At 38.6% G+C, this 27,431-nt stretch overlaps 1 protein-coding gene across 1 annotated transcript; it reads right to left on the bottom strand.

Annotated features, from left to right (window-relative positions):
• Positions 1-1,184: 1,184 nt before the first annotated feature.
• Positions 1,185-27,275, bottom strand: LOC114634946 (zinc finger protein 709-like). Its single transcript, XM_028783572.1, has 4 exons — positions 27,169-27,275; positions 3,766-3,892; positions 3,502-3,556; positions 1,185-2,652 (listed from the first exon to the last, which is right to left on the bottom strand). The coding sequence occupies exons 1-4, from the start codon at positions 27,169-27,171 to the stop codon at positions 1,251-1,253; spliced, it is 1,587 nt and encodes a 528-aa protein (XP_028639405.1). The 5' UTR covers positions 27,172-27,275; the 3' UTR covers positions 1,185-1,250.
• Positions 27,276-27,431: the final 156 nt, after the last annotated feature.

Here is a 27,431-nt window from a genome sequence, read left to right on the forward strand (position 1 = left end):
CTGTGTCTCAAAAACCAAAAGAAAACAACAGGACAAAAATCCTATTTGGGGCTGATGACAAGGCTCAGTGATAAAGGTGCTTGCTAAGGAAGCCTGGCAGGGAAGCAACTCTTGAATAGTCTCCATACATGTGCTTTGGTGCACATACACAACTACACTCGTCCAAAATAAATAACAAAATACCAAAAACTTATTGGAGGAAAATATACATTAAAGATATAAAATATAAAATCTATGTAAGAATGTTACTTTGAGAAAATCCAAGTATGCACCTAAATGTAAGGAAACTGCAAAGTAATTAATAATATCAAAAATGAACATGTCATAATATAACAGCCAGAAAAATATTAACAAGTATACATTTATAACTTTATAGGAAACATGATTACTCAAAATGTACCTAAAAATTAAATATACTGGACGATTACAAATACATCTGAATTTAGTAAATCCAATACAGCCTTCTAACAAAAGAAACTGCATTCCTTGCTTTAAAAAACAGCAGCCATTAAATTGAAATTCAATTAATTTACCAAACAGACTTTTTATTACCCAAACTCAAGTAGTTTCTTTATACAGTTGCTACTGTTCCTTGCAGAGTGTTCTGGGGTTCTCAACTGTGGGCTCAAGTTCCTGCCCTGCCCCAGTTTTCCAGTCCTCGAAGAAAACAGGCAAATGAAGTAATGCCAAAGTTTATTTTATTTGCCAAACCATACTTAAAAAGCTTTTCAGTTATTTTTAAGTATATGCTTAAGAATGAAACAAAATAAAATCATTTATTACAGTTTTTCATGTACTTCAGGTTTTCAGTAATAGTTTACAAAAAAAATTGCCTCTGTCCCTTCACATTTCTTGCTTATACTATTCAACTACATGAAAAAAATGTAATAATGACAATTTTATTTTATACAATGACAATTTCATTTGGTTAGAAATGGTACTTCTTACATCTCCCAAGCAGTGCGCAAACCCTCCATCCATGTAAGGCTTATTGAATGTTATAATCCTCTAAACTTCTACTGCCCTCATGTTGGAATAAAAGCCATGCAGCAACAAACCTGGTACAACAGGTTTTATCCCATGTATACTTGCATATGTAAGTAAAAATTACACAATTGCTCATTTTCTCTAGTTTCTTCCCTCCCTCCCTCCCTCCCTCCCTCCCTCCCTCCCTCCCTCCCTCCCTTTCTTCTTTCCAATAACAGCAAGCTGGATACAAAGACTCTCAAATGATTACATTGGTAGAAGTTCTATCCACTGGCTTTCTTCTCACTGTGAGTTCTTTCATGTTGGTGAAGATATGTAGAACATGTGAAGGCTTTCCCACATTGCTTACATACATATGGTTTCTCTCCAGTGTGGTTTCTTTCATGTATTTGAAGGGATTTTGAAAAAGTGAAAGCATGCCCACATTGTACACACACATAAGGTTTCTCTCCAGTGTGAATCCTTTCATGATTGTAACAAGCCCTATGTTGGATAAAGGCTTTCCCACACTGCTTACATGAGTAAGGTTTCTCTCCAGTGTGAATTCTTTCATGTTTGTGAAGGTATGTGGAACATGTAAATGCTTTCCCACACTGCTTACAAACATAGGGTTTCTCTCCAGTGTGAATTCTCTCGTGAATGTAACAAGCACTGGAATAGGTGAAGGCTTTTCCACAATGTTTACAGGAGTAAGGTTTCTCTCCAGTGTGAATTCTCTCATGGATCAGAAGCTGAGAGGAACGAATGAAGGCTTTCCCACACTGCTTACAAATATAGTGCTTCTCTCCAGTGTGAGTTCTCTCATGATTGTTACGGGTTGTGGGATCACTGAAAGCTTTCCCACAGTGCTTACATAAATAAGGTTTCTCTCCAGTGTGAATTCTTTCATGTTTTCGAAGGTATGAAGAACGTCCGAATACTTTCCCACACTGCTTACATGCATAAAGTTTTTCTCGGGTGTGGCTTCTTTCATGTTGGAGAAGATGGTAAGAATGAATACATGCTTTCCCACATTGTTTACATACATAAGGTCTGTCTCCAGTGTGAGTTCGTTCATGGTTATAACAGGCCCTTGGATGAATGAAAGCTTTCCCACAATATTTACATGCAAAAGTCTTCTCTCTAGTATGAATTTTATAATGTTTGATAAGGTGACTGGAATTAACAAAGGCTTCTCCACATTGCTTACACATAAATGGTTTTTCTCCAGCTTGGATTCTTTCATGTGACTGGACATAATTGCATGTCATGAGAGTGGTTTCAAGTTGCTTGTATCCATGGAGATTATCTCCAGTAGGTGTTGACTCATAATCTTGATCAGAAGTGAGACTCCTGTGGGGGTCATTAGATCGGTTATTTCCATAGGGTTTCTCTCTCAAAGGATTCTCATGAGTAAGAAAGGACTCAGAATACGCAAAATCTTTCCAACATTTCTTATGCTTAATAAGCTTTTCCATACATTTCTGATACTCAAACGGCTTCTCTACAGTTAGAACTCTGAGGCGCTCCTCTGACTGTGAAAGAGCAATGACATCATTTTCATACGCACTGTTTTCATATACTACTATTCCAGGAGGCATGTACTTATGCTCTTGAATCTGTTGGTGTGTTTCTCTATACTGAATACCACGTTCAAATTCATAGAATCCTTCAACCATGAGAGTGCTGAAAAAAAAAAAAAAGAATCCTACTATAGTCTTATGTCTAGCTCAGAGAAGTGTAGGAGGCTGGGTACTGTGCCCACACTTGTTACTTCAATACTTAAGTAAAGGCTGAGGAACTGCAAGTTTGAGGTCAACCTGAGCCACAAAGAAAGACCTCATACTAAGGGGGAAAGGGGAAAAAAAGTGTTGACTTTACTGCCACAACAATTTATAAACCTGAAAGGACTGAACACTGAGACACAGGCCCTGAGAACATCATACAGTCTTCTTAGTTTCTCTAATATCATTGCTGTCTCCTAAAATAATCTACATACATTTACAAAAAGAATGGTGAAAAACACTGCAGATACACAGTAGTTTATTTTGCTCATTTCATGCTCTGTCCTTTACTTATCTTTATTTCATGGCGGGCTCATATTTGGCAAACATAGTCTTTCCCAGAAAGTTATCAAAACCGAATGTTCATTCTGCAAAATGGTGAGGGTCAGGCTTTATGGAATTGACATAGCTGAATATTTTTATTGAAGGTAGAACATAATATATCCCAAACACACATATATTTTATATTCAAAGTCTAGAGTTAACTTGGTAAGAATATATTAAATAATTTTGTACTCAAAGGAAAGTTTCTGTTAATGAGAGACCTGGAAAATGTCTCATACAGTTTAAAGTCACAGGACATTGTGTAACATTCCTTTACAGAGTTGGGAGTCCCTCAATTCTGAATGGTCAAGTTCAATGTGTTCACATTGAGAGTTGTAAATCTGGATTATTTACTTTAGTCTCAGATTTCCTATTACTTTCAAGTATTTGATGTAAATTCCTTTCTTTCTCTTTGATTATACATTACCTCAGATTTCCCCTAATATTTTGGTAATCTTCAATATTTTCTTCCTCAGTTTTCCCTGAAAGGTAAACCCAAAGAAAGTATTATTCAACATTACATTAAAAATCATTACATTTGACTTCCCCCACTACCCTGTGTATAATGTAACAAGGCATACTATATTCACCAACATCTTTCAGTATTTCAAATTATGCAAGTACACAGATGAACAAGAAACAGTTATTTTTCTGAATGAACAAGGAAAAGTTATCATGCTATATTTTTTACCTACGGAGATCAGGTTGCTAAAGGTTTCCTTCATCACATCTCTGTAGAGCTCCTTTTGATAAGAATCCAACAAAGCCCACTCTCCTAAGGTGAAGTTCACAGCCACATCCTCAAAGGTCACTTGTTCCTAAAATAATCCACATAAATTTACAAGACTAATGGTGGAAAAACACTGTAAACATAGTGTGACTTGATTACTTCACTTCATGATTTGTTCTTCATATATTGCCTGTACATCATGGTTGGCATTACTTTTTAAAAGTATTTATAAATAGTAAACACGCATTTACTATTCATTCTAACTCTCACACTGCCACACGATTCTGATGTTAATAAGAAACTGTATAATAAAAGAACACCAGAACATGACTATCTCTTCTGACTCACTACTCTCTGTATACTGCATCTTTATTAATTTGGAATCCATCAGAGTAGACACCAGCTCTAGGGAGCCTGTATAGTTAGTAGAAATATCTATTTGTCAATAACAGTTGATTATGAAGCCCGAGGACACTCATTGGAATACCAATAACCAGCTTAACAGTAAAGGGGGAATTGCTACCATGGAATGCTTTATAACAATATAGTATTTTAAGTACTCCTAGTATCTTTCCAACTTTTTGCCTATTTCTGACATGCTAAGAGATTTCTCTGATCAAAACCCCACTGAAATCTGGATGAACTCTGTCTTATAATGACTAAGAATGTGTCAGGCACAGTGGTGCATGCCTTTAATCTCATACTCAAGAGGCAGAGGTGGATCTCTGTGAATTCAAGACCAGCCTTATCTACATAGCAAATTCCAGGAACCCCAAAGCTACATAGCAAAATCTTGACACAAGGAAAACAAATTTCTTAGAATGTCCTCATCATTCCTTGATATGTCACTTCATGTGTGGGTGTGTGTACACAAATATACATGCACACATTTGGTATCAAGATGGATCTGTTGTTGTCTGAAACCAGTTCTGAAGAGATATGAAGAAATGTCTACTTATCCTAGATAGGGAACTGATGACAGACCAAAATAAGGATAGCATCAAAGTCCAACTTGGAAAGCCAACGCATTTTACTGGGATTACTTACAGGAACATGAGTGAGCAGAAATAATTAAAAGAACTGTACATCACCAAAAGCCCACCCCTAATACAGATGATGGCTCACAAAAGCTGGAAACCTGTACCACATATGGTACAAGAGTATCTTTTCTGGCATCTACTCATTTGATCCGAGCCTTTTACAGAAATCTCTGCTGGACTAAAAGTCCACACCACACACACTGGAATGTGAACACACACACGCACGCACGCACGCACGCACGCACGCACTCAGAGAGAGAGAGAGAGAGAGAGAGAGAGAGAGAGAGAGGAAAGTGTAACAAAATTTTTTTAGAATGCAGAGTACAAAGTCACATGCAGGGACAAATGCCTATTGTGGTATCTGCCTGCCTAGAGGACTAGTCTACAGCTACTAAGTCATAATTGGTGTCTGCTATGGGACTAAACTACTAAAAGAAACGATCAAGCCCGACCCCAAAGAACTATTACTAAAGAGGTCCACTTCCCCCATATCCTAATAACTTTTCTCTTCCATTACCTCTGCTGGGTAATAGACTAAAGGAGAGGTTGTTATGCCTACAGGTTAATGTCATGCTTCATCACTTTTCTTCCTCAACTTCCTGAGTAGTTACTTTAGAAATACACAATTACTGGTCATTAATTTTGATGGGAATCCTTAGCAAATTAGCTATTAATAAATCTTTGAAGTGTGGCTTCTTTTTAGAACATAGAAATTGCAGGAAACAATGTGTTTCATTATGAAATTTTGATACATACATTCTACAGGCCTGAACTCAAAAGTGTTTCCTTCAGGAAACACATTCATACCCACTTACATGCCAAGAACTTTTAGTTTAGTCTCTTAGTCTTACCAAAGAGGTCTCGATCATGATGTTTCTAATTTCTTTCTTTTCCTTTCCTTCCTTTCATATTCCTTATTTTATAAGACTACACAGAGAAACCCTGCCTCGAAAAACAAAATTATTAGCTCCTTGAATTTCCTTGGTATAATTGGCCATCCTAATTGTTTCTCCAACATTTTATCCAATTTAATATGTTTGGATTCAGTTAATAATAGATATGAAAAAGAAGTCAGTATAGGTCTCCAAAAGCTCACAACTCTTTATTATCAAGTTTTAGATTTGCACATGTACATTGTGTTACTCTAAGGAGACAGCTGTTTGAGTCCAGCCATCTTTAGACAGCTTATCCATCTTGCTCCTAAAGTCAAACTAAACTAAGTTCATGACCCCAGGCCTAGGTGGCCCAGATAAGCCCAAACCACAAATGTCAATTCAATGCACTTGAATGGTTGGCTTTAAGCTGGGTCGAAAACCACAATGGAACTATCCTTGTACATTACCTGTGATTGGTCAAGACTATATCCCACCCAACCTGTGGATTTTTTTTTTTTTTTTATAAATGTTCTTTCCTTTCCCTGACAGGGTTCAAATTCCTAACTGGCTACCCCCCAGAACACTTAGAGAATAACGCTTTTCATTTTAAGCTTCTGGTCTCTGAAACACGGTTTCTAGACTTATCCCTGAACCCAATAGGACTGTCAAGGCTACACAGAGAAACCCTAAAGGTTAGAAAAGGATGAAATGGTGTATTTCAAACTCTGAAAGTAATGAACTACCCACTGAAATGCCTAAATTCATGAAAAGTATCTTTAAAAACAGAATGAAAAATAATTACCATTCCACACATGCAAAAACTAAAGCAGTTCATAATAACCACACACGAAAATGAACACAAAACTTGGCAAACCCTTTGAAATACACTTAAGACTAAGGACTACAGCCAGGGAGGGAGGCAGACAGACTAACTGAAGATCGTCACCTTCTTCTCCCTCTGCTCTTCCAAATCCAATCCCATAGTCACAACCCCAGCTCTGCAGCAGACCACCTGCTGTGGCCTATCTTCAGTGGATATAACACACAACTTCCCTCCCAAAACATCCTCCCCTATTTATTGCTTTATCCTAGCTACCAATCCCAACGGGCATTCCCTGGGAACCCACTGGCCACTCCAAATAGGAAAGGAAGAAGACTAATCCAGATCTTCACCTCTCCTTCTGTCCCTCCAAAACCAATGCCCAGTCTTATACTCAGATATGTAGCAGACGACCTATTGTAGCCTCCCTTCCCCCACGACCCTAGTGCATCACACAGATCTTCCTCTCCAAAGTTCCTTCCTTCAACTCATTGCTTTATCCCAGCAACCGCAGCAGGCTTCCCTGTAAATCCACTGGCCACTCCAGCTAGGGAAGCAGGTAGGCTAACTGCATATCTTCATTTCTTTCTCTCTCTTGTCTTCCAAATCCATCCTCCTCCCTGTCATGCCAAGCTCTGCAGCAGACCATCTTCTGCAGCTTCCCTTTCCTCTCTGTCTCCTTCTCCAACGGATCACACAGATCTTCCTCTCCAAACTTCCTTCACCCCACTCATTTCTTTAACCCAGCCACCCAATCCAAAAGGCATTCTCTGTTAACCATTGGGCCACTCCAGGCAGCAAAGCAGAAAGGCTAAATACAGACCTTCACCTTTCCCTCTATCTCTCCAAGTCCAATCCCCCATTCTTATCCCCAGCTCTGTAGTGACCTCTCCTTACTCTGTGCCCTCATTCCCAGGAGACAAAGCAGTCCCTAGCTTTTCTCACTCCTTTGGGCCCTTTGGCTCCCTATCCTAACTCATACCCTATTACTACTGTTAGCTCACAATACCTAGAAACACATTTTACCTAGAATCCCTAGTAATCACAGGTATCAGGAAACACAGCCACCACACTATCCTAAGAACCAGAGAAGACAACAGAAACCAAGGAACAAAACACTGACCCAACAAAGATGACCAAATATATCAGCACCAAGAATTACAATCTTCCCAAACCTAGATGCCTAGATGGCAACATAAAAACAGGACAACATGTCTGCACTAGAGCCCACCAGCCCCACCAAAGAAGACTCAGTACTGCAATGTAGCTGAAGTACAAGAAAAAGAATTTAAATTACACCTTAGGAACATGATAGTGGGCCTCAAAGAGAAAAAAAAAAAAAATCCCTGAAAGAAATCTAGAAAACACAGTGGAAGGAAATGAATAAAACAGTTCAAGATCTGAAAGTGGAAACAGGAAATAAGGAAAAACCATAATGATGATGATGATGAAAAAAATAATAATGATGATGATGATGATAATATCTGGAAATGAAAAGTTTAGGACTTTGAACAGGAAACTCAGAGGAAGACTCACTAATAGACTACAAGAGATGCAAGAAAGAATTTCAGGCATTGGATACACAAAAGTGGGAATGGATACCTCAGACAAAGAAAATGTTAAATCTAAAGAACTTCTAGGGACTTCCGGTCTGGGCCTGAGCATACAGCAGATCTCAGGTGGTAGCTCTGTACCCAACCTCACAAAACCCAGCGGAAGAGGGCCTCCCAGGAGTTTAACTCGGGCAGTATTTCAGGTAAGGAGACAGCAACAACTGCCCCAAACAGAGGGACCCACTGGGATCCAGGAATTCACTCCTGGCCCGGAGCGCTCAGCAGATCCCGGGAGTCAGCTCTGCATCCAATCTCACAAAACCCAGAGGAAACGGAGCTCCCAGGAGCTCTAACACCAGCAGTATCCTAAGGAGGCAGCAACACTTGCCTCAAACGGAGTAACCAGGACCCACTGGGACCCAGGAATTCACTCCTGGCCCAGAGCACGGGTTCCTTCCGGTCTCCACCTGAGCACTGAGCAGATCTTGGGCCTCAGCTTTAACCCCAGCACCAAAACCCATCCCAAATAGTTCTGACACAACCAAGATAATAGGAAAGACAGGCTCCAGTCAGAGACAGCGCAGATAGCACAAAGGAGATCCAGATGGCGAAAGGCAAGCGCAAGAACACAAGCACCAGCAACCCAAGGTACTTGCCATCATCAGAACCTAGTTCTCCTACATTAGAAAGTCCTGAACTCCCCATATCACCAGGAAAGCAAGAACCAGATCTAAAATCACTTCTAATGATGATGATAGAGGACTTTAAGAAGGACATAAATAACACTCTCAAAGAATTTGAGGAGAACACAGGTAAACAGGTAGAAGCCCTTAAAGATGAAACACAAAAATCCTTTAAAGAATTACAAGAAAACACAAACAAACAGATGAAGGAATTGAACAAAACCGTCAAGGATATAAAAATGGAAATAGAAACAATAAAGAAATCACAAAGGTAGACTACCCTGGAGATAGAAAACCTAGGAAAGAAACCGGGAGTCATAGACACAAGCATCACCAACAGAATACAAGAGATAGAAGAAAGAATCTCAGGTGCAGAAGATACCATAGAAAATATTGACACAACTGTCAAAGAAAACACAAAATGCAAAAAGTTCTTAACACAAAACATCCAGGAAATCCAGGACACAATGAGAAGACCAAACCTAAGGATAATAGGTATAGATGAGAGTGAAGATTCCCAACTTAAAGGGCCAATAAATATCTTCAACAAAATTATAGAAGAAAACTTCCCTAACCTAAGGAATGAGCGTCCCATAAACATACAAGAAAGCTTACAGAATGCCAAATAGACTAGATCACAAAAGAAAAACCTCTGGTCACATAATAATAAAAAAAACACAAAATGCACAAAACAAAGAAAGAATTTTAAAAGCAGTAAGGGAAAAAGGCCAAGTAACATATAAAGGCAGACCTATCAGAATTACAACTGACTTCTCACCAGATACTATAAAAGCCAGGAAATCCTGGACCAATGTCATACAGACCCTAAGAGAACATAAATGCCAGCCCAGGCTACTATACCCAGCAAAACTCTCAATTACCATAGATGGAGAAACCAAGATATTCCATGACAAAACCAAATTTACACAGTATCTTTCCACAAACCCAGCACTACAAAGGATAATAGCAGGAAAGTCCCAATACAAGGAGGGCAATTATACCCTAGAAAGAGCAAGAAAATAATCCCCTTCCAACAAAACCAAAAGAAGATAATCACACAAACTATGCCTCCACTATTAGCAAAAAATGAAAGGAAGCAACAATAATACCCTCTCCTGAGTATCTCTTAACATCAATGGACTCGATTCCCCAATAAAAAGGCATAGGCTAACACACTGGATACACAAACAGGACACAGCTTTTTGTTGCATACAGGAAACCCACCTCAGTGACAAAGACAGACAGTACCTTAGAGTAAAAGGTTGGAAAACAATTTTTCAAGCAAATGGCCCTAAGAAACAAGCTGGAGTAGCCATTCTAATATCGAATAAATTTGACTTTCAATTTAAAGCTATCAAAAAGGATAAGGAAGGACATTTAACATTTGTGAAAGGAAAAGTCAACCAACATGAAGTCTCAATTCTGAATATCTATGCGCCAAATGCAAGAGCACCCACTTTCATAAAAGAAACCTTACTAAATCTCAAAACACACATTGCACCTCACACAATAATAGTGAATAATAGTGGGAGACTTCAACACTGCACTCTCAGGAATGGATAGATCATGGAAACAGAAACTAAACAGAGATACAATGAAACTAAGAGAAGTTATGAACCAAATGGACTTAACAGATATCTATAGAACATTTCATCCTAAAGCAAAACAATATACCTTTTTCTCAGCACCTCATGGTACCTTCTCCAAAATAGACCATATAATTGGGCACAAGACAGGACTCAACAGATAAAAAAAAAAAAAAAAAAAAAAACCTGAAATAATCCCATGCATCCTATCAGATCACCATGGTCTAAGGCTGGTCTTCAATAATGACAAAAACAATGGAAAGCCCACATTCACACAGAAACTGAACAACACCCTACTCATTGATAATCTGGTCAGGGAAGAAATAAAGAAAGAAATTAAAGACCTTTTAGAATTTAATGAAAATGAAGACATATCATACCAAAACCTATGGGATACAATGAAAACAGTGCTAAGAGGAAAATTCATAGTTCTAAGTCCATATAAAAAAAAAACTGGAGAGAGCATACACTAGCAGCTTGACAACGCACCTGAAAGACCTAGAACAAAAAGAAGCTAATACACCCAAGAGGAGTAGACTGCAGGAAATAATCAAACTCATGGCTGAAATCAACCAAATAGAAACAAAAAGAACTATACAAAGAATCAATAAAACCAGGAGCTGGTTCTTTGAGAAAATCAACAAGATAGATAAACCCTTAGCCAGATTAACCAGAGAGCACAGAGGCAGTATCCAAATTAATAAAATCAGAACTGAAAAGGGTGACATAACGACAGAAACCGAGGAAATTAAAAAAAATCATCAGATCCTACTACAAAAACCAATACTCAACAAAATTGGAAAATCTGGATGAAATGGACAATTTTCTAGACAAGTACCAGTTACCAATGTTAAATCAGGACCAGATAAACTATCTAAACAGTTCCATAAACCCAAAAGAAATAGAAGTAGTCATTAAAAGCCTCCCCACAAAAAAAAATCTGGGTCCAGATGGTTTTAGTGCAGAATTCTATCAGACCTTCATGGAGAATCTAATACCAATTCTCTTCAAACTATTCCACAAAATAGAAACAGAAGGAACACTACCCAATTCATTCTATGAAGCCACAATTACACTCATACCTAAACCACACAAAGACCCAACAAAGAAAGAGAACTTCGGACCAATCTCCCTTATGAACATCGATGCAAAAATACTCAATAAAATTCTAGTGAACCGAATTCAAGAACACATCAAAACAATTATCCATCATGATCAAGTAGGCTTTATCCCAGGAATGCAGGATGGTTCAATATACGGAAATCCATCAATGTAATCTACTATATAAACAAACTAAAGAAACAAACCACATGATCATATCACTAGATGCTGAGAAAGCATTTGACAAAATTCAACATCCCTTCATGATAAAAGTATTGGAAAGATCAGGAATTTAAGGTCCATATCTAAAATTAGTAAAAGCAATATACAGCAAACCAGTAGCCAACATCAAACTAAATGGAGAGAAACTTGAAGCAATTCCACTAAAATCAGGGACTAGACAAGGCTGCCCATTCTCCCCCTACCTGTTCAATATAGTACTGGAAGTCCTAGCCAGAACAATTAGGCAACACAAGGAGGTCAAAGGGATACAAATTGGAAAGGAAGAAGTCGAAATCTCACTATTTGCAGATGATATGATAGTATACTTAAGTGACCCCAAAACTTCCACCAGAGAACTCCTAAACCTGATAAACAACTTTACCAAAGTGGATGGATATAAAATTAACTCAAGCAAATCAGTAGCCTTCCTCTACTCAAAAGATAAACTGGCTGAGCAAGAAATTATGGAAATGACACACTTCACAACAGTCACAGACAATATAAAATGCCTTGGTGTGAATCTAACCAAGCAAGTAAAAGACCTGTATGACAAGAACTTCATGCCCCTGAAGAAAGAAATCGAAGCAGATCTCAAAAGATGGAAAGATCTCCCATGCTCATGGATTGGAAGGATTAATATAGTAAAAATGGCTATCTTGCCAAAAGCAGTCTACAGATTTAGTGCAATCCCCATCAAAATTCCCACTCAATTCTTCACAGAGATAGAAAGAGCAATCTTAAAATTCATTTGTGTACCGAGCAAGGACTCTTATCTATTAGGAGCAAAGGGTTTGAATCCCCCGAGGGGAGAGGAGGGACAGGTCGTGCTCTACTCAGGGATCTTATACTGGATTTGATTGTGAGATTATCAGCTCCTGGAGAGGGAAGAGAGTAAGCCAAGAGACAGAGAGTTTGTGGAATTCAGTTACTTCTTTAATGATAATGCACAGCAAGCAAACACAAACACAAATGCTCAGGCTAATGCTACAACAAGATATTGTCACATTTCCTATAGGTTGCCTCCAACAATATGCACAATTAACACACGTAATAAGTTGTTAATTATCAAAGAAATAAGCATAGCAATAAGCACATCATTCATTCATAGATTATACCACCTGAGTCCTTTTGATGGTGTCAGGTTACAGGTTGGAATCCATGAAGGCGGGGTCAGGCTGCAGCTTCCAGATAGTTGAATTGCTAATTTGACCTCCCATGGTGCTTGACCTCAAAGCTGGGGGCATTGTCTCTGGGCTTGAAGTCGGAGCTGGACCACAAAGTTGGAGGTGTACATCTCTAGGTTAACTCTTTGATGACCAAGTGCTGAGAAGGCTTTGTTCCGAGGATCACGTTAGCCAGTCATGGCTACAAGTGTGATGAAGTGCTCCGGATAGGCTCCTCTTTTATGCTGAATTTAGCATTACTGGTGACGTGCACGGCAGATAACCACTCCTGTCTGGTTATCACCGGGCTCTGACCATTTCCAGACATGTCTTTACAAGTACCAGACATCCAGACATGTCTTAAAAGTTTCCTATTACAAAATGGAGTCAGTCCTGTTTAAAGTCCTGCTCCTTACAATTTGGAATAACAAAAAACCCAGGATAGCAAAAACTACTCTCAGCAATAAAAGAACTTCTGGGGGAATCACCATCCCTGACTTCAAGCTGTACTACAAAGCAATAGTGATAAAAAAAAAAAAAAAAAAAAAAAAAAAAACAAACTGCATGGTATTGGAACAGAGACAGGCAAGAGGATCAATAGAATAGAAGACCCAGAAATGAACCCCCATTCTTATGGTCACTTGATCTTTGACAAAGGAGCTAAAACCATCCAGTGGAAAAAAGACAGCATTTTCAACAAATGGTGCTGGTTCAAATGGAGGTCAGCATGTAGAAGAATGCCAATTGATCCATACTTATCTCCTTGTACAAAGCTCAATTCCAAGTGGATCAAGGACCTCCACCTAAAACCAGCTACACTGAAACTAATAGAAAAGAAATTGGGGAAAAGCCTCAAACACATGGGCACAGGAGAAAAGTTCCTGAACAGAACACCAATGGCTTTTGCTCTAAGACCAAGAATTGACAAATGGGACCTCATAAAACTGCAATCTTCTGTAAAGCAAAGGACACAGTTAATAGGACAAAGTAGGAACCAACAGATTAGGAAAAGATTTTCAACAACCCTACATCTGATAAAGGGCTAATATCCAAGGTGTACAAAGAACTGAAGAAATTAGACTCTAGACAATCAAAGAACGCTATCTAAAAATGGAGCACAGAGCTGAACAAAGAATTCTCAACTGAGGAAGCTCGAATAGCTGAGAAGCACCTAAAGAAGTGTTCAGCATTCCTAGTCATCAGGGAAATGCAAATTAAAACAACACTGAGATTCTACCTCACACCAGTCAGAATGGCTAAGATCAAACACACAGGTGACAGCAGATGTTGGCAAAGATGTGGAGAAAGAGGAACATTCCTCCACTGTTGGTGGGATTGTAAGCTGGTACAACCACTATGGAAAGCAGTCTGGCAGTACCTCAGAAAATTGAACTTAGTGTTACTTGAGGACCCAGCTATATCACTCCTGGGCATATACCCAAAAGATGTTTCAACTTACATCAGGGACACATGCTCCACCATGTTCATAGCAGCCTTATTTATAATAGCCAGAAGTTGGAAAGAACCCAGATGTCCTTCAACAGAAGAATGGATGCAGAAAATGTGGTACATTTATACAATGGAGTACTACTCAGCTATTAAAAACAATGAGTTTATGAAATTCTTAGGCAAATGGATGGAACTGGAAAATATCATCCTGAGTGAAGACCCAATCTCAAAAGAACACACATGGTATGCACTCACTGATAAGTGGATATTAGCCCAAAAGCTCACAATACCTAAGACACAACACATAGACCACAGGAAACTCAAGAAGAAGAAGGAAGATCAAAGGGTGGATGCTTTGGTCCTTTTTAGGAGGAGTACCAAAAGATTCAACCAGAGCTCCAAAAGTCTAAGCCTCCAGCCTGAGAGCACAAAGGGAGGGACATATGTCTCCACCTGTGTAGGTAATTGAGAGTGGCCTTGTCAGACATCAGTGGAAGTGGAGGGCCATGGTCCCCAAAATTTTGGATTCCCTAGTGTTGGGGAATTCGATAGCAGGGAGATGGGACTGGGAGGATGTTTGGAGCACACCCTCATAAAAATAGAAGGAGGGGGTATAGGATATGGGTTTTTGGGGGAGAATGGGAGAGGAGATAAAATTGAAAGGTAAATACATAAAATATCCAATTTAAAAAAAAACAGATAAAGGGTCTGAAAAAAAAAAGAGAGTTTACTGATTTCAAATTATTTTCTAAAGTTTCTAGGAGATGTTAATTGGCTGAGATCTTACTTTAAGCTCTCCACAGAATTTAAGTCTCTAATATCAAGTTTAATTTTCTCAAGAGAGATGTAAACCCTAATTTCTCTCAACAATTAATTGACAAAAGAGAAGTAATCTCACAAAAAGTAGAAGAAGCTATTATTAATTGATATATTATATAGTCTGATTAGTTGTCGGCTGTGCTATAACAGTTCTTTGACAAAAGAGATTATTAATATAAATTTACATTTCTTTAAATAGCATCTTCATGACTCTCTGTGGAAGGAGCGGCTGTTGGCCCTTCTGCCCTGATTTTACAAGAACTCTGAAAAATTGGCTTTAAAAACAAAAAAGGGGGAATGATACCCCCCCAGAAGGAGTCCCCCTGAAATACTCTCCATCATGCCTTGTTCACTTTTAACTCTCTAAAACTGAAAGACCACAGAAGGCACAGCTAACCAGCTACTAAAAAGATTAATGAAACAAATAGAAACCCCCACAAAGCCAGGCCCAACCATAAAATAAGATGAATAACAATTGACTTCCAGGGAAGAGAAATCTCCTGAGAATTCCATTCTTTTTCCTTTCCAGGTAAAAATCAATCACCCGTGATGTCTGCTGTTAGAAGTTCTAATCCAGATGCTGGCCTCCGAACTTATACTACTCAGACCTTCAATGGGCCATTGACAAGAACATCAAACAGCTAGAGACTGACATCACTAATCTGAAGAAATCCCTCGCTTCGCTGTCTGAAGAGACATCCAAAAATCTCAAAGATCTTTATTGGACTTGATTTACTCTATTACAATAGAAAAGGCTGTGTACAGCTCTTGAGGTGTACAACCCTTAAAGAAGAATGTTGCCTTTACATAGACAAGACAGGGATGATTAAAGAGAGCATAAAAAAGGTCAGAGAAGGCCCTGAGAAAAGTCAGAGAGAGAAAGAGAAAGATGAGTGCTGGTACAAGAAGTGGTTTTCAGCCTCTCCATGGTTGTCAACTCTACTTTTTCCCATCTGGGGACCATTAATTGGGTTCTTTTTGCTTATTTCTTCTGGTCCCTGGGCCTCAAATAGGCTGACTAACTCTGTGAAACAACAGATAAATAATTTGGTAGCAAAACATATTTAGATACATTATCATAAGTTAGCTATGGAGGACCACGAGACTCAAGATGAGGTTGTTACTCTATCCATGGTGCTCCCAAAATCCTCCACCCAACCTAAAAGACGGGACTTCCCCCCTCCAGACAAAGCAGAGAGGGGCCACCCAGAACCCCTTCTGACTGGTGATCTGAATTCTTGCTTAGGCTGTGAGGCTAAGCACTGCAAGGGAATATAAATAAAAGTTAAAAATATCTGTGTTCCTTGAGGGATAAAGCTGACTTCATAGGGGTTGATGTCAAAAGTATCCCCTCTCCAAGAAAAAGACATTGGGATGGGTATGGACCTCATGCCTCACTGGACAACGACAGGGGGACCGGAGCCAATGCAAGGTCCCCTTCAAATACTGGAGGTTAGGCCTCTATCCCGGACTTTCCAAGATTAGAATCACCACAGCCCTTCTATACTTAGAGAAGGGAGAAGATGTCAGGGGCAGCCCTGATTACACACTGAAGGCCTAAAATCATCCATAGGCCTAAAATCAGCAATAGGCCTGTCATATGTGTATAGTAACACCAAGTCTTGGATCTCTGTGGAAAAACATTGAAACAGATGGCTATAAGCTATTGTAAACAGACAGCTTTTGTGGAAATTTACCAGCCTGAGTAGTCATAGACCTTGTAAATTAGGTAGCCTTGGCAGACAATACCAACTTAGATAAGGACAAGTGAATCATAGGCAGACTCATAGTGACCTGTCCCCTGAACCTTCACCCAGCCGATACCCTGTTCTGAGAGATATCTGTATTCCCCCTGAACACTCACGCTCCAGTGTCATACCCTTCCACACGTCCTGCCTTTTTGTGTTTATAACCCCTGTGTGAATGAGTAAAAATTACGATTTGAAAAAAAAAAAAACAAAAACAAAACTTAATGGTACAGCTAACATGGGGAGATACAATGAAAAGTAAGAGAAATAAGCATTTTGATCTACTTTTCCAGTGTTTCCTTCCAAGACACTGTTTTGAGAATTATGTTAATAATCTACACAATTGTATCTGTCTATATAACCGTTATTTAGGATAATTTTGTATTTTTAACTATAAAGAAATAGATAAGCCTGGTTTTCATTAATCATCCATTAACTATCAATTAATAAATACACTTCAGCTTTTAAAAAAATAAATAAATAAAAATAAAGAACTTCTAGAACAAACATCCAGAAAATCTGGTCACCATGAAAACTCTAAATGTAAGAATAAAAGGAATAGAAGAAGAAGAAGAAAGCCATGTCAAAGGCACAGAAAGTATTTTCAACAAAATCATAGAAGAAAATTTTCAGTGTAAAAAATACTGGATAGACTGGATCAGAAAAGAAATTTGCCTTGGGAATTTCTTAACATATAGAATGTACAGAACAAAGAAAGAGTATTAAAAGCTTTAAAGGAAAAAGACCAAGTAGAATATTAAGGAATATTAATAGAATAACACCTAACTTTTCACTGGAGACTAAAATTAGATTAGTTTACTATATCTAGAAAAAATTTCAATTACAATAGATGGAGAAAGACCTTGCATGATAAAACCAAATTTAATCAATATCTATTTACAAACCTAGGCCTAAAGAAATTCCAAGATCAGGAAGTTATCACATCCAAGAAAACATAGGAAATAAATCCCAGGCCAGCAAGCAATACACACACAGACACACACACAGAGACATACACAGACACACACAGACATACACACACACACACACCCCAAAATAACACGAATAACAAATTAGATTTAAAAACAGGATCCATCCTTTTGCTGCATTCAGAAAACACAATTAAACATGGAGGATATACATCACATTTGGTTAAAAGGATGGAACAAGATATTCCAAGATAATAGACCCAAGAACCAAGCTAGTGTAGCCATTTTAATATCTGACAAAATAAACTTCAAACCAAAACTAATTAGAAGAGGTAACTAAGGAGATTACATATTAATCAAAGAGGGAAAACATCCTCCAAGAGGACATGACAATTCTTAACATCTATGTCCTAACCACAAAGGGACCCAGGTTTGTAAAGAACCACATCTATAATTAAATCACATGTTGAACCTCACACACTGACAGTGGGAAACTTCAATACCTCAGTCTTGCCAACAGACAGATGATAGAGACAAAAATTAAATGGAGAAACACGGGAGCTAACCGAAGTTATAAACTAACTGGACTTAACAGATAGTTATAGAAAATTACATGCTGGGCAGTGGTGGCGCACGCCTTTAATACCAGCACTTGGGCGGCAGAGGCAGGCCGATTTCTGAATTCGAGGCCAGCCTGGTCTACAGAGTGACTTCCAGGACAGCCAGAGATATACAGAGAAATCCTGTCTCAAAAAACTGAAAAACAAAACAAAAAAAAAAAAAAAGAAAAAAGAAAAGAAAATTACACTCAAATGCAAAAGAATATACCTTCTCAGCACCCAATAGAACAGTTTTCCAAACTGACCACATACTTGGACACAAAGCAAGTTTCAACAGGTACAAGAAAACTGAAATAACTCCTCCTATCCTATCTGACCACCTTGGAGTAATGCTGGGTGTCAACAACAGAAACAACTGAAAGCCTACAAACTCATGGAAACTGATTAACTCTGTACTGATTGAAAAAAAAAAAGCATCAAAACAGAAATTAAAGACTTTCTAGAACTGAATAAAAATGAATACACACATACCCAAAGTTATGGGGCATATTAGAGGTCGAAGAGGCAAGTTCACAGTACTAAGTGCCTACATTAAAAGCTTGAATAGCTCTCTTACTAATAACTTATCAGCACACCAAAACAAACAAACAAAACAAAAGTGCAAAGAATCAATGAATCAGAGAGTTGGTTCTTTGAGAAAAATCAGTTAGATCTGAAACCCTTACCCAAATTAAGTAAAAAGCAGAGAGAAGATCCAAATTAACAAAGATAGACATGAAATAAATGACATACCAGACACTGAGGAAATCCAGAAATCATAAGGCCATACTAAACAAACAAAACAACAACAACAACCACCCCCAGGCTTTCGTGGCTTTGTAAAGAATTCTACCAGACTTCAAAAGCAGACTTAATGCCAATCATCCTCCAATTATTCCACAAAATAGAAATAGAAGGAACACTGTCTAATTCTTTTTACCAGCCAACAGAAACCAAAGTTACTTGGCATCATCAGTACCCAGTTCTCCCAATATAGCAAGCCCTGGATACCACATCACACCAGAAAAGCAGGATTCAGAATTAAAATCACTTCTCATGATTATGATAGAGGATTTTAAGAAGGACATAAGTAATTCCCTTAAAGAAATACAGGAGAGTACAAGTAAACAGGTAGAAACACTTAAAGAGGAAACACAGAAATCCCTTAAAGAAATGCAAGAAAACACAAAGAAGGAATTAAAAACATCCAGGATCTGAAAATGGAAATAGAAACAATAAAGAAATCTCAAAGCGAGACTACACTGATGATAGAAAACCTAGGAAAGAGATCAGGAGTCATAGACGCAAGCATCACCAACCGAATACAAGAGATAGAAGACAGAATCTCATGTGCAAAAGATACCATGGAAAACATTGACATAGCTGTCAAAGAAAATGCAAAATGCAAAAAACTCCTAACACAAAACATCCAGGAAATCCAGGACACAATGAGAAGACCAAACCTAAGGATAATAGGTATAGATGAGAGTGAAGATTCCCAACTTAAAGGGCCAGTAAATATCTTTAACAAAATTATTGAGGAAAACTTCACTAACCTAAAGAACAAGATGCCCATAAACATACAAGAAGCCTACAGAACACCAAACAGACTAGACCAGAAAAGAAATACCTCCCGTCACATAATAATCAAAACATCAGATGCACAAAACAAAGAAAAAAATACTAAAAGCAGTAAGGGAAAAAGGTCAAGTAACATATAAAGGCAGACCTATAAGAATTACACCAGACTTCTCACCAGAGACTATAAAAGCCAGAAGAGCCTGGACTGACAACATATATACCCTAAGAGAACACAAATGCCAGCCCAGAATACTATACCCAGCAAAACTCTCAATCACTATAGATGGTGAAACCAAGATATTCCATGACAAAAACAAATTTGCACAATATCTTCCCACAAGCCCAGCACTTCAAAGGATAATTGATGGAAAACGCCAACACAAGGAGGGAAACTACAACCTAGAAAAATCAAGGAAGTAATCTTCCAACAACCCCAAAAGAAGATAACTATACAAACATAACTTTACCTCTAATAACAAAAATAACAGGAAGCCACAATCATTTTTCCTTAATATCTCTTAACATCAATGGTCTCAATTCCTCAATAAAAAGACGCAGACTATCAGACTGGATATACAAACAGGACCCAGAATTTTGCTGCATACAAGAAATGCACCTCAGTGACAAAGACAGACACTACCTCAGAATAAAAGGATGGAAAACAATTTTCCAAGCAAATGGTCTCAAGAAATAAGCTGGAGCAGCCATTCTAATATCAAATAAAATCAACTTTCATCCAAAAGTAATCAAAAAAGATAAGGAAGGACACTTCATACTCATCAAAGGAAAAATCTACCAATGTGAACTTTCAATTCTGAACATCTATGCTCCAAATGCAAGGGCACCTACATACATAAAAGAAACTTTACTAAAGCTCAAAACACACATTACACCTCACACAATAATAGTGGGGGATTTCAACACCCCACTCTCCGCAATGGACAGATCATGGAAACAGAAACTAAACCGAGACACTCTGAAATTAACAGAAGTTAATTTCAAATGGACTTAACAGACATCTATAGAACATTTCATCCTAAAACAAAAGAATATATCTTTTTCTCAGCACCTCATGGTACCTTCTCCAAAATAGACCATATAATTGGTCACAAAACAGGCCTCTACAGATACAAAAAGATTGAAATAATCCCTTGCATCTTATCAGATCACCACGGACTAAGGCTTGTCTTCAATAATAACAAAACCAATAGAAAACCCACATGCACATGGAAACTGAACAACTCTCTACTCAATGATGACTTGGTCAAGGAAGAAATAAAGAAATGAAAGACTTTTTAGAATTCAATGAAAATGAGGACACATCATACCAAAACTTGTGAGACTCCATGAAGGGAGTGCTAAGAGGAAAATTCACAGCTCTACGTGCCTACGAAAAGAAACTGGCAACTTGACAGCAGAACTAAAAGCTCTAGAACAAAAAGAAGCAAATACACCGAGGAGGAGAAGGCAGGAAATAATCAAACTCAGGGCTGAAATCAACCAAATAGAAACAGAAAGAACAATACAAAATATCAACAAAACCAGGAGCTGGTTCTTTGAGAAAATCCACAAGATAGATAAACCCTTAGCCAGATTAACCAGAGACAGTATGCAAATTAATAAAATCAGAACTGAAAAGGGAGACATAACAACAGAAACTGAAGAAATTCAAAAAATCATCAGATCCTACTACAAAGGCCTATACTCAACAAAACTGGAAAACCTGGATGAAATAGACAACTTCCTAGACAGATACCAGGTACCAAAGTTAAATCACATATGGTACTCACTCATTGATTATCGGATATTAGCCCAGAACCTTGAAATACCCAAGATTCAACTTACAGGCCACATGAAGCTCATGAAGAAGGAAGACCAAGTGGGGGTGCTTCAGTCCTTCTTAGAAGGAGCAACAAAATACTCAAGGGAACAAATATGGAGACAAAGTGAGGAACAGAAACTGAAGGAGGGGCCGTCTGAAGACCATTCCACCTGAGGATCCATCCCATGTTCAGTCACTAAATGTAGATGCTGATGTGGAAGTCAGGAAGTGCATGCTGATAAGAGCCTGATATAGATGTCTCCTCAGAGGTCTGCAAGAGTCTGACATATTCAGAGACAGATGCTCACAGCTAGCCATTGAACTGATCATAGGGTTCCCAATGGAGGAGTTAGAGTGAAGGCCTTTGGAGCTGATAGGGTTTGCGGCCCCATGAGGAGAGCAACAATACCAACCAACCAGAGCTCCCAGGGTCTAAACCACCAGCCTGGGAGCACTTAGGGAGGGATCCATGGCTTCAGCTGTATATGTAAAGGTGGAGGGCCCTGCTGGGCATAGGTGGGAGAAGAGATCCTTGGTCTCATGAAGGCAGGACGCCCCAGAGGGTGGGGATTTGAGGGTGGGGAGGTGGGAGTGGGGGGGTAGGTAGGGGTACATCTGCAGAGAAGCAGGAGGAGGGGTGAGGGGATAGGGGATTCCTGGGTGGGTGGGGTAAGAGGTAAGGGTATAACATATGAAATGTAAATAAAACATCCAATTAAAAAAAAAAAAGAAATCTGCCTAGCTGAACACACACACACATGCACACGGATACACACACACACACACACACACACACGCACACATATTTGTACTGGTATGATCTTCTTGTATGAGATATTAGGTAATCGTGTAGTGGCTGCAATGAAAATCAGCTAATTGCTTCAAAAGACCTAATCAGAGGGTTCTGATGCAGGAGAATGAACCATGAGTAAGTTATTTACAAAAGTTTAGAACCATAATTTGAGTATCTACTAGACTAAAGTTTGTGAAAAGAACTCAATTCTTCTGATGATATGAAAAAGAAAAATGCCAAATGAATGATTCTGTTACTGTAACTGTTACTGTAAGACAAAGTAAAAAGATAGCTAAGTGAATTTAAGCAAATAACATAAGGCAGTTAAATAGTATCTAATCATACTTCCTGTGAATATATAATATTTTGTTGAGTATTATATTCTGCTACATTTACATATTTTATAATTAAATTTGAGCCATGTAATAAAAGTGAACTTCTGTGTAAAAAAAATCAGTAGTCCTCATATATATGTATATATATGTATGTATATATGCATACATATATATATTAAAAATGATCATCTTATCAAAATTAATTTAAAGTTTCAATGCAATCCCCATCAAAACCAAGGATAGTCAAAAACAATTCTGACTAATAAAAGAACTGCTAAGGATATATCACCATCCCCAATTTCAAGTTGTACTATAGAGCTGCAGTAACAAAAACAGCATGATATTGGTCAAGACACAATGATCAATGAAATCACCTTGAAGACCCAGACATAAACACACACAGCTATTATCTTAGTTTGGGTTTCATTGCTGTGAAGTGACAGCACGACCACAGCAACTCTTATAAAGGAATACTTTTAATTGGGGCTGGTTTATGTTTCAGAGGTTTAGTCCATTATTATCATAACAGGAAGGATGGCAACATGCAGGCAGATATGGTCCTACAGGAACTGAGAGTTCTACATCTTGATCCCCAGGCAACAGAAGGAGACTGTGTGCCACACTGAGTATAGCTTAGCATAGGAGGCTTCACAGCCTGCCCCACAGTGACACACTTCCTCCAGCAAGGCCATACCTCCTAATAGAGGCAAGTCCTATGAAACATGTGAGTCTATGGGGCTATACCTATTCAAACCACCACACCTATGGACACCTGAGTTTTTGTTTGTTTGTTTGTTTGCTTGCTTGCTTGCTTTTTAATAGAAGCCAGAAATACAGAATAGAAAAAGAGGATTTTCAACAAATAGTGCTGGTCAAGCAAGATAGCTGCATATAAAAGAATTTAAACACACTCATACTCATCACCCTGCACAAAACTCAGCTCCAAATGGATCAAAGTCATCAATATAAAGCCAAATACACTGAACCTGATAGAAGAAAACATGGGAAATAGCCTTGAACTCACGGCATAAGGAAAAAATTTCTGAATAGAACACCATTAACATAAGCAATTAGAGCAACAATTCTTAAATGGAACCTCATGATACTGTGAAGCTTCTGAATGGCAAAGACATTTAGTAAAGTAGTATATCCTATGGTATGTGAAAACTAAAAGCAAAACAACAACAACAACAACAAAACGGAACTAACAAACCAACCAAACAAAAAACCCACTAGATATCAAGAAAATAAATAACTCAAATGAAAAATGGGATACACATCCAGAGAATACTCAAAAGAGTAAAGTAGAATGGCTAAAACACAAAGAAATATTCAACATCCTTAGCTACCATGGAAATGCAAATCAAACTACTTTGATATTCCATCTTCTACCTCTCAGAATGGCTAAGATCAATAAAACAAGTGACAGATCATGCTAGTGAAATGTGCAGTAAAAGGAATATTTAACCATCCATTGCTGATGGGAGTGCAAACTTGCACAGCTATGGAAAACAGTGTGGTGGTTCTTCCCTTGACATATACTCTAAGGACTCTCCATCCTACATAAGGTCACTTGCTAAACTGTTTTCATTACTGCTTTATTGATAACCAGAAGCTGGGAACAATCCAGATGTACCTCAATGGAAGAATGAATAAAAACAAACAAACAAAAAAATGGAGTATTAATCAACCATTAAGAAAAAAATGAAATTCACAATGGATGGAACTAAAAAAAAAATCATTATGAGTGAGGTAACACAGACCTAGGAAGAAAAATATGATCAGTGCCTTGCTCAGCTATCATCAGAGTAGCTTCATTCTGGAGCATATGAGAACAAATATAGAGACCCATAGCCAGACATTATACAGAGAATGAGAGGCCTTGGACCACTCGGCCCTAAATGGGATGTCTCTATAAAATCCTTCCCCCAGACTTTAGAGAACCCCTTGGAAGAGGATGCAGAAAGAGTATAAGACCCAGAGGGGATGGTGAACAAGAAGAAAACAAGGCCATCTAAAAATCAATCTGAGTATGAATTCACAGAGACTGAGACAGCATGCACAGGGCCTACACAGATCTGGATATATTATGGTTTCCTGTTTTTAAGGGATTCCTGAATGTGCATGTGAGTGGGTATCTGATTCTTGTACCTTCTCTTGGGCCCTTTTCCTTTTGTTTGCTTTGTCCAATTTAGGTGTGTTAATTTTTGTTTTATCTTATTATGTTTTATTATTATCTCTTAGAAACCTGTTTGTTTTCTAATGAGAATCAGAAAAGGAGTGGATCCAGATAGGAGGGGAGGTGAGGAGGAACTGGGAGGGGTAAAGGGAGGAGAAATAACATTTGACGTTCAAGATATATAGTGAGGGGGAAAATCTATTTTCAATAAAAGTGGGAAAACAAAGAGTAGCAAGAAGTAAGTAAGCTCATAGCTACAAATGTTTATATACAATGCAAAAGTTTAAAAAGTAATCTAAAGATTAACATAAGAAAGAAGCCAGTCAGCAAAGGATGATCTTAAGTCCTTTCTTACTGGGTCTTTTATTAAGGAAAAGAACATGTTCAGGAAAAGCTCCTGGTACACAAACTATTTCGAATGTCTCAAACGAATCATGGACAACATTTTCTCAGACCAAATTGGGGGCTCCTTCCTCAGTTCACTACTCATCTGTTAATTCTTGGGAGTGCCTTTCCTTTCTCAGTAAGTTGTCTCTATTCTATTTCTAACCTGTTATCTCTGGTGTAATCCCTCACTGTATGAAACAAAACCCTGTAACTCAGGTCCCTCTGAACTTGATACAAGTTTCAACACTTAGAAAGTATGTTTTCCTTAACACCCTGGGCTTCCTCACTGATCTCTGTGTTGAACTTAAAAGGCATCTTTTTGTTTCGTTTTGTCTTCTCTCCTACCACAAAGGACAAATGCCAATATTTATAGCTCGCCTGCCCTGTTTTCTGCCTTCCCCCTCTCAACCTCAAACTCGATCAATTTTTCCTCTGGTTACTCTCCAAGTTCATCTTTAATTTAGAAGAACCAAAAAAAAAAAACAACCCCAGCTTCCCCCACCCACGTGGAGAACTCAGACACAATGACTCAGACACAAGGTTTTGGGAAAACAAGAACAAGCCAGATTGAAGAGCAAAGACAGAAAGAAAGAACAAATAAGTTGAAAAATTAATGAAATTGACTCAAATAATACACACAGTCAATAACAATCTAAGAAATGGTTCAATTAGAAAACAGTAAAATAGGCAAAACTCTAGTCAAACTAACAAAAAAGGAGGGAAGAGGCAAATGAATAAAGTCATAAATTAGGGGAGGTTACAAGAGACTCAAAAAATAAAGAAAAAAAAAAGGAGATGGAAAAAAAATAGCAGAGGACCATCTTGGTAATATTTTGAAAAAAAAAAAAACCTCAAAAGAAATGCAAAATATGTAAGAAATGGTTAAATTCTGAGTCACATACAACAAGCTAAAATTAAATAAAAAAGATATACACAACTTCCGAGTATTCCTAACAGTGAGATGGAAACAGATACAACCCATCCTTCTATTCAAGACCACAGCCAAAGAAACCACCACGTTTTTGTTTTCACAAATTATTCACCTTCATTTCATGCGTTTTCACAGCCAGCAATGCTAACATTTTCCAAAAATTCCACCTTTGCCTAAACAATTAATTCCCAAATTGATCGGTAAATACACACAAGTTTGAAGCAAATTGAAGATCCTCTCTTCCTTGAAAGCCTGGGCATTTTCTCCCACTCCCAGCCCAGAGGGCGTAAACAAATCCTCCCGCATTAACACTAACAGCAAAAACCAGGAAGCGGGATAGGGTTACAGTTCATTGGTAAAAGGTTTGCCTAGAATGAGTAAAAAAAGGTAATAGTGCTTATCAAAGTCCCCTCATAACAGTCGGAACGCTAGAGAGCGTCACACCAACTCGCCAGCGATGCAAAGTCTGGAGGCGCGGTCTCACCCGAGAGCACAGGGGACGAGATGACACTGCTTCAGAAGGGGGAAGGGGCAGGGTCGCACCCATGGGACCAGACCCCAAGCTCCCCGCTGCCTGCTCTGCACCGAATTAAAACGCACGTGGGTTAGAGGGCGCCGGTGACAGACTTCACCTCAGACTGCAGCACAGGATCAGGCGAACGTCAGGGAGGTGACATCCCATTGGGACAAAGCCTCCGCAGCGTCACCAACACGCCACGCATGACTTCAGGAGCCCAGGGCACACTCACCATTTCCTGATTCAGACGTGAGCAGTGCTCCTTCTAAAGGGCCTACAGTCAGCAGAAGGCACAACGACCAGGCCGAGCCACCACCAACCTCCCTGCAGCTACACAGGACTCAAACAGGGCGGCAATGGCGGCACCCTCTGACTATCCATGCTCCTCATTGGACAGTTCATGCAGGACAGTAACAGCATCTCTGATTGGTGGACGATACCGACCCGCCCCCTTAACTTTTATCAGCACATCTTTTTCCTTCCTTCCTTCCTTCC

The sequence above is a fragment of the Grammomys surdaster genome, unplaced genomic scaffold, assembly GCF_004785775.1.
Source record: "Grammomys surdaster isolate TR1022 unplaced genomic scaffold, NIH_TR_1.0 1149, whole genome shotgun sequence".
Taxonomy (NCBI): domain Eukaryota; kingdom Metazoa; phylum Chordata; class Mammalia; order Rodentia; family Muridae; genus Grammomys; species Grammomys surdaster.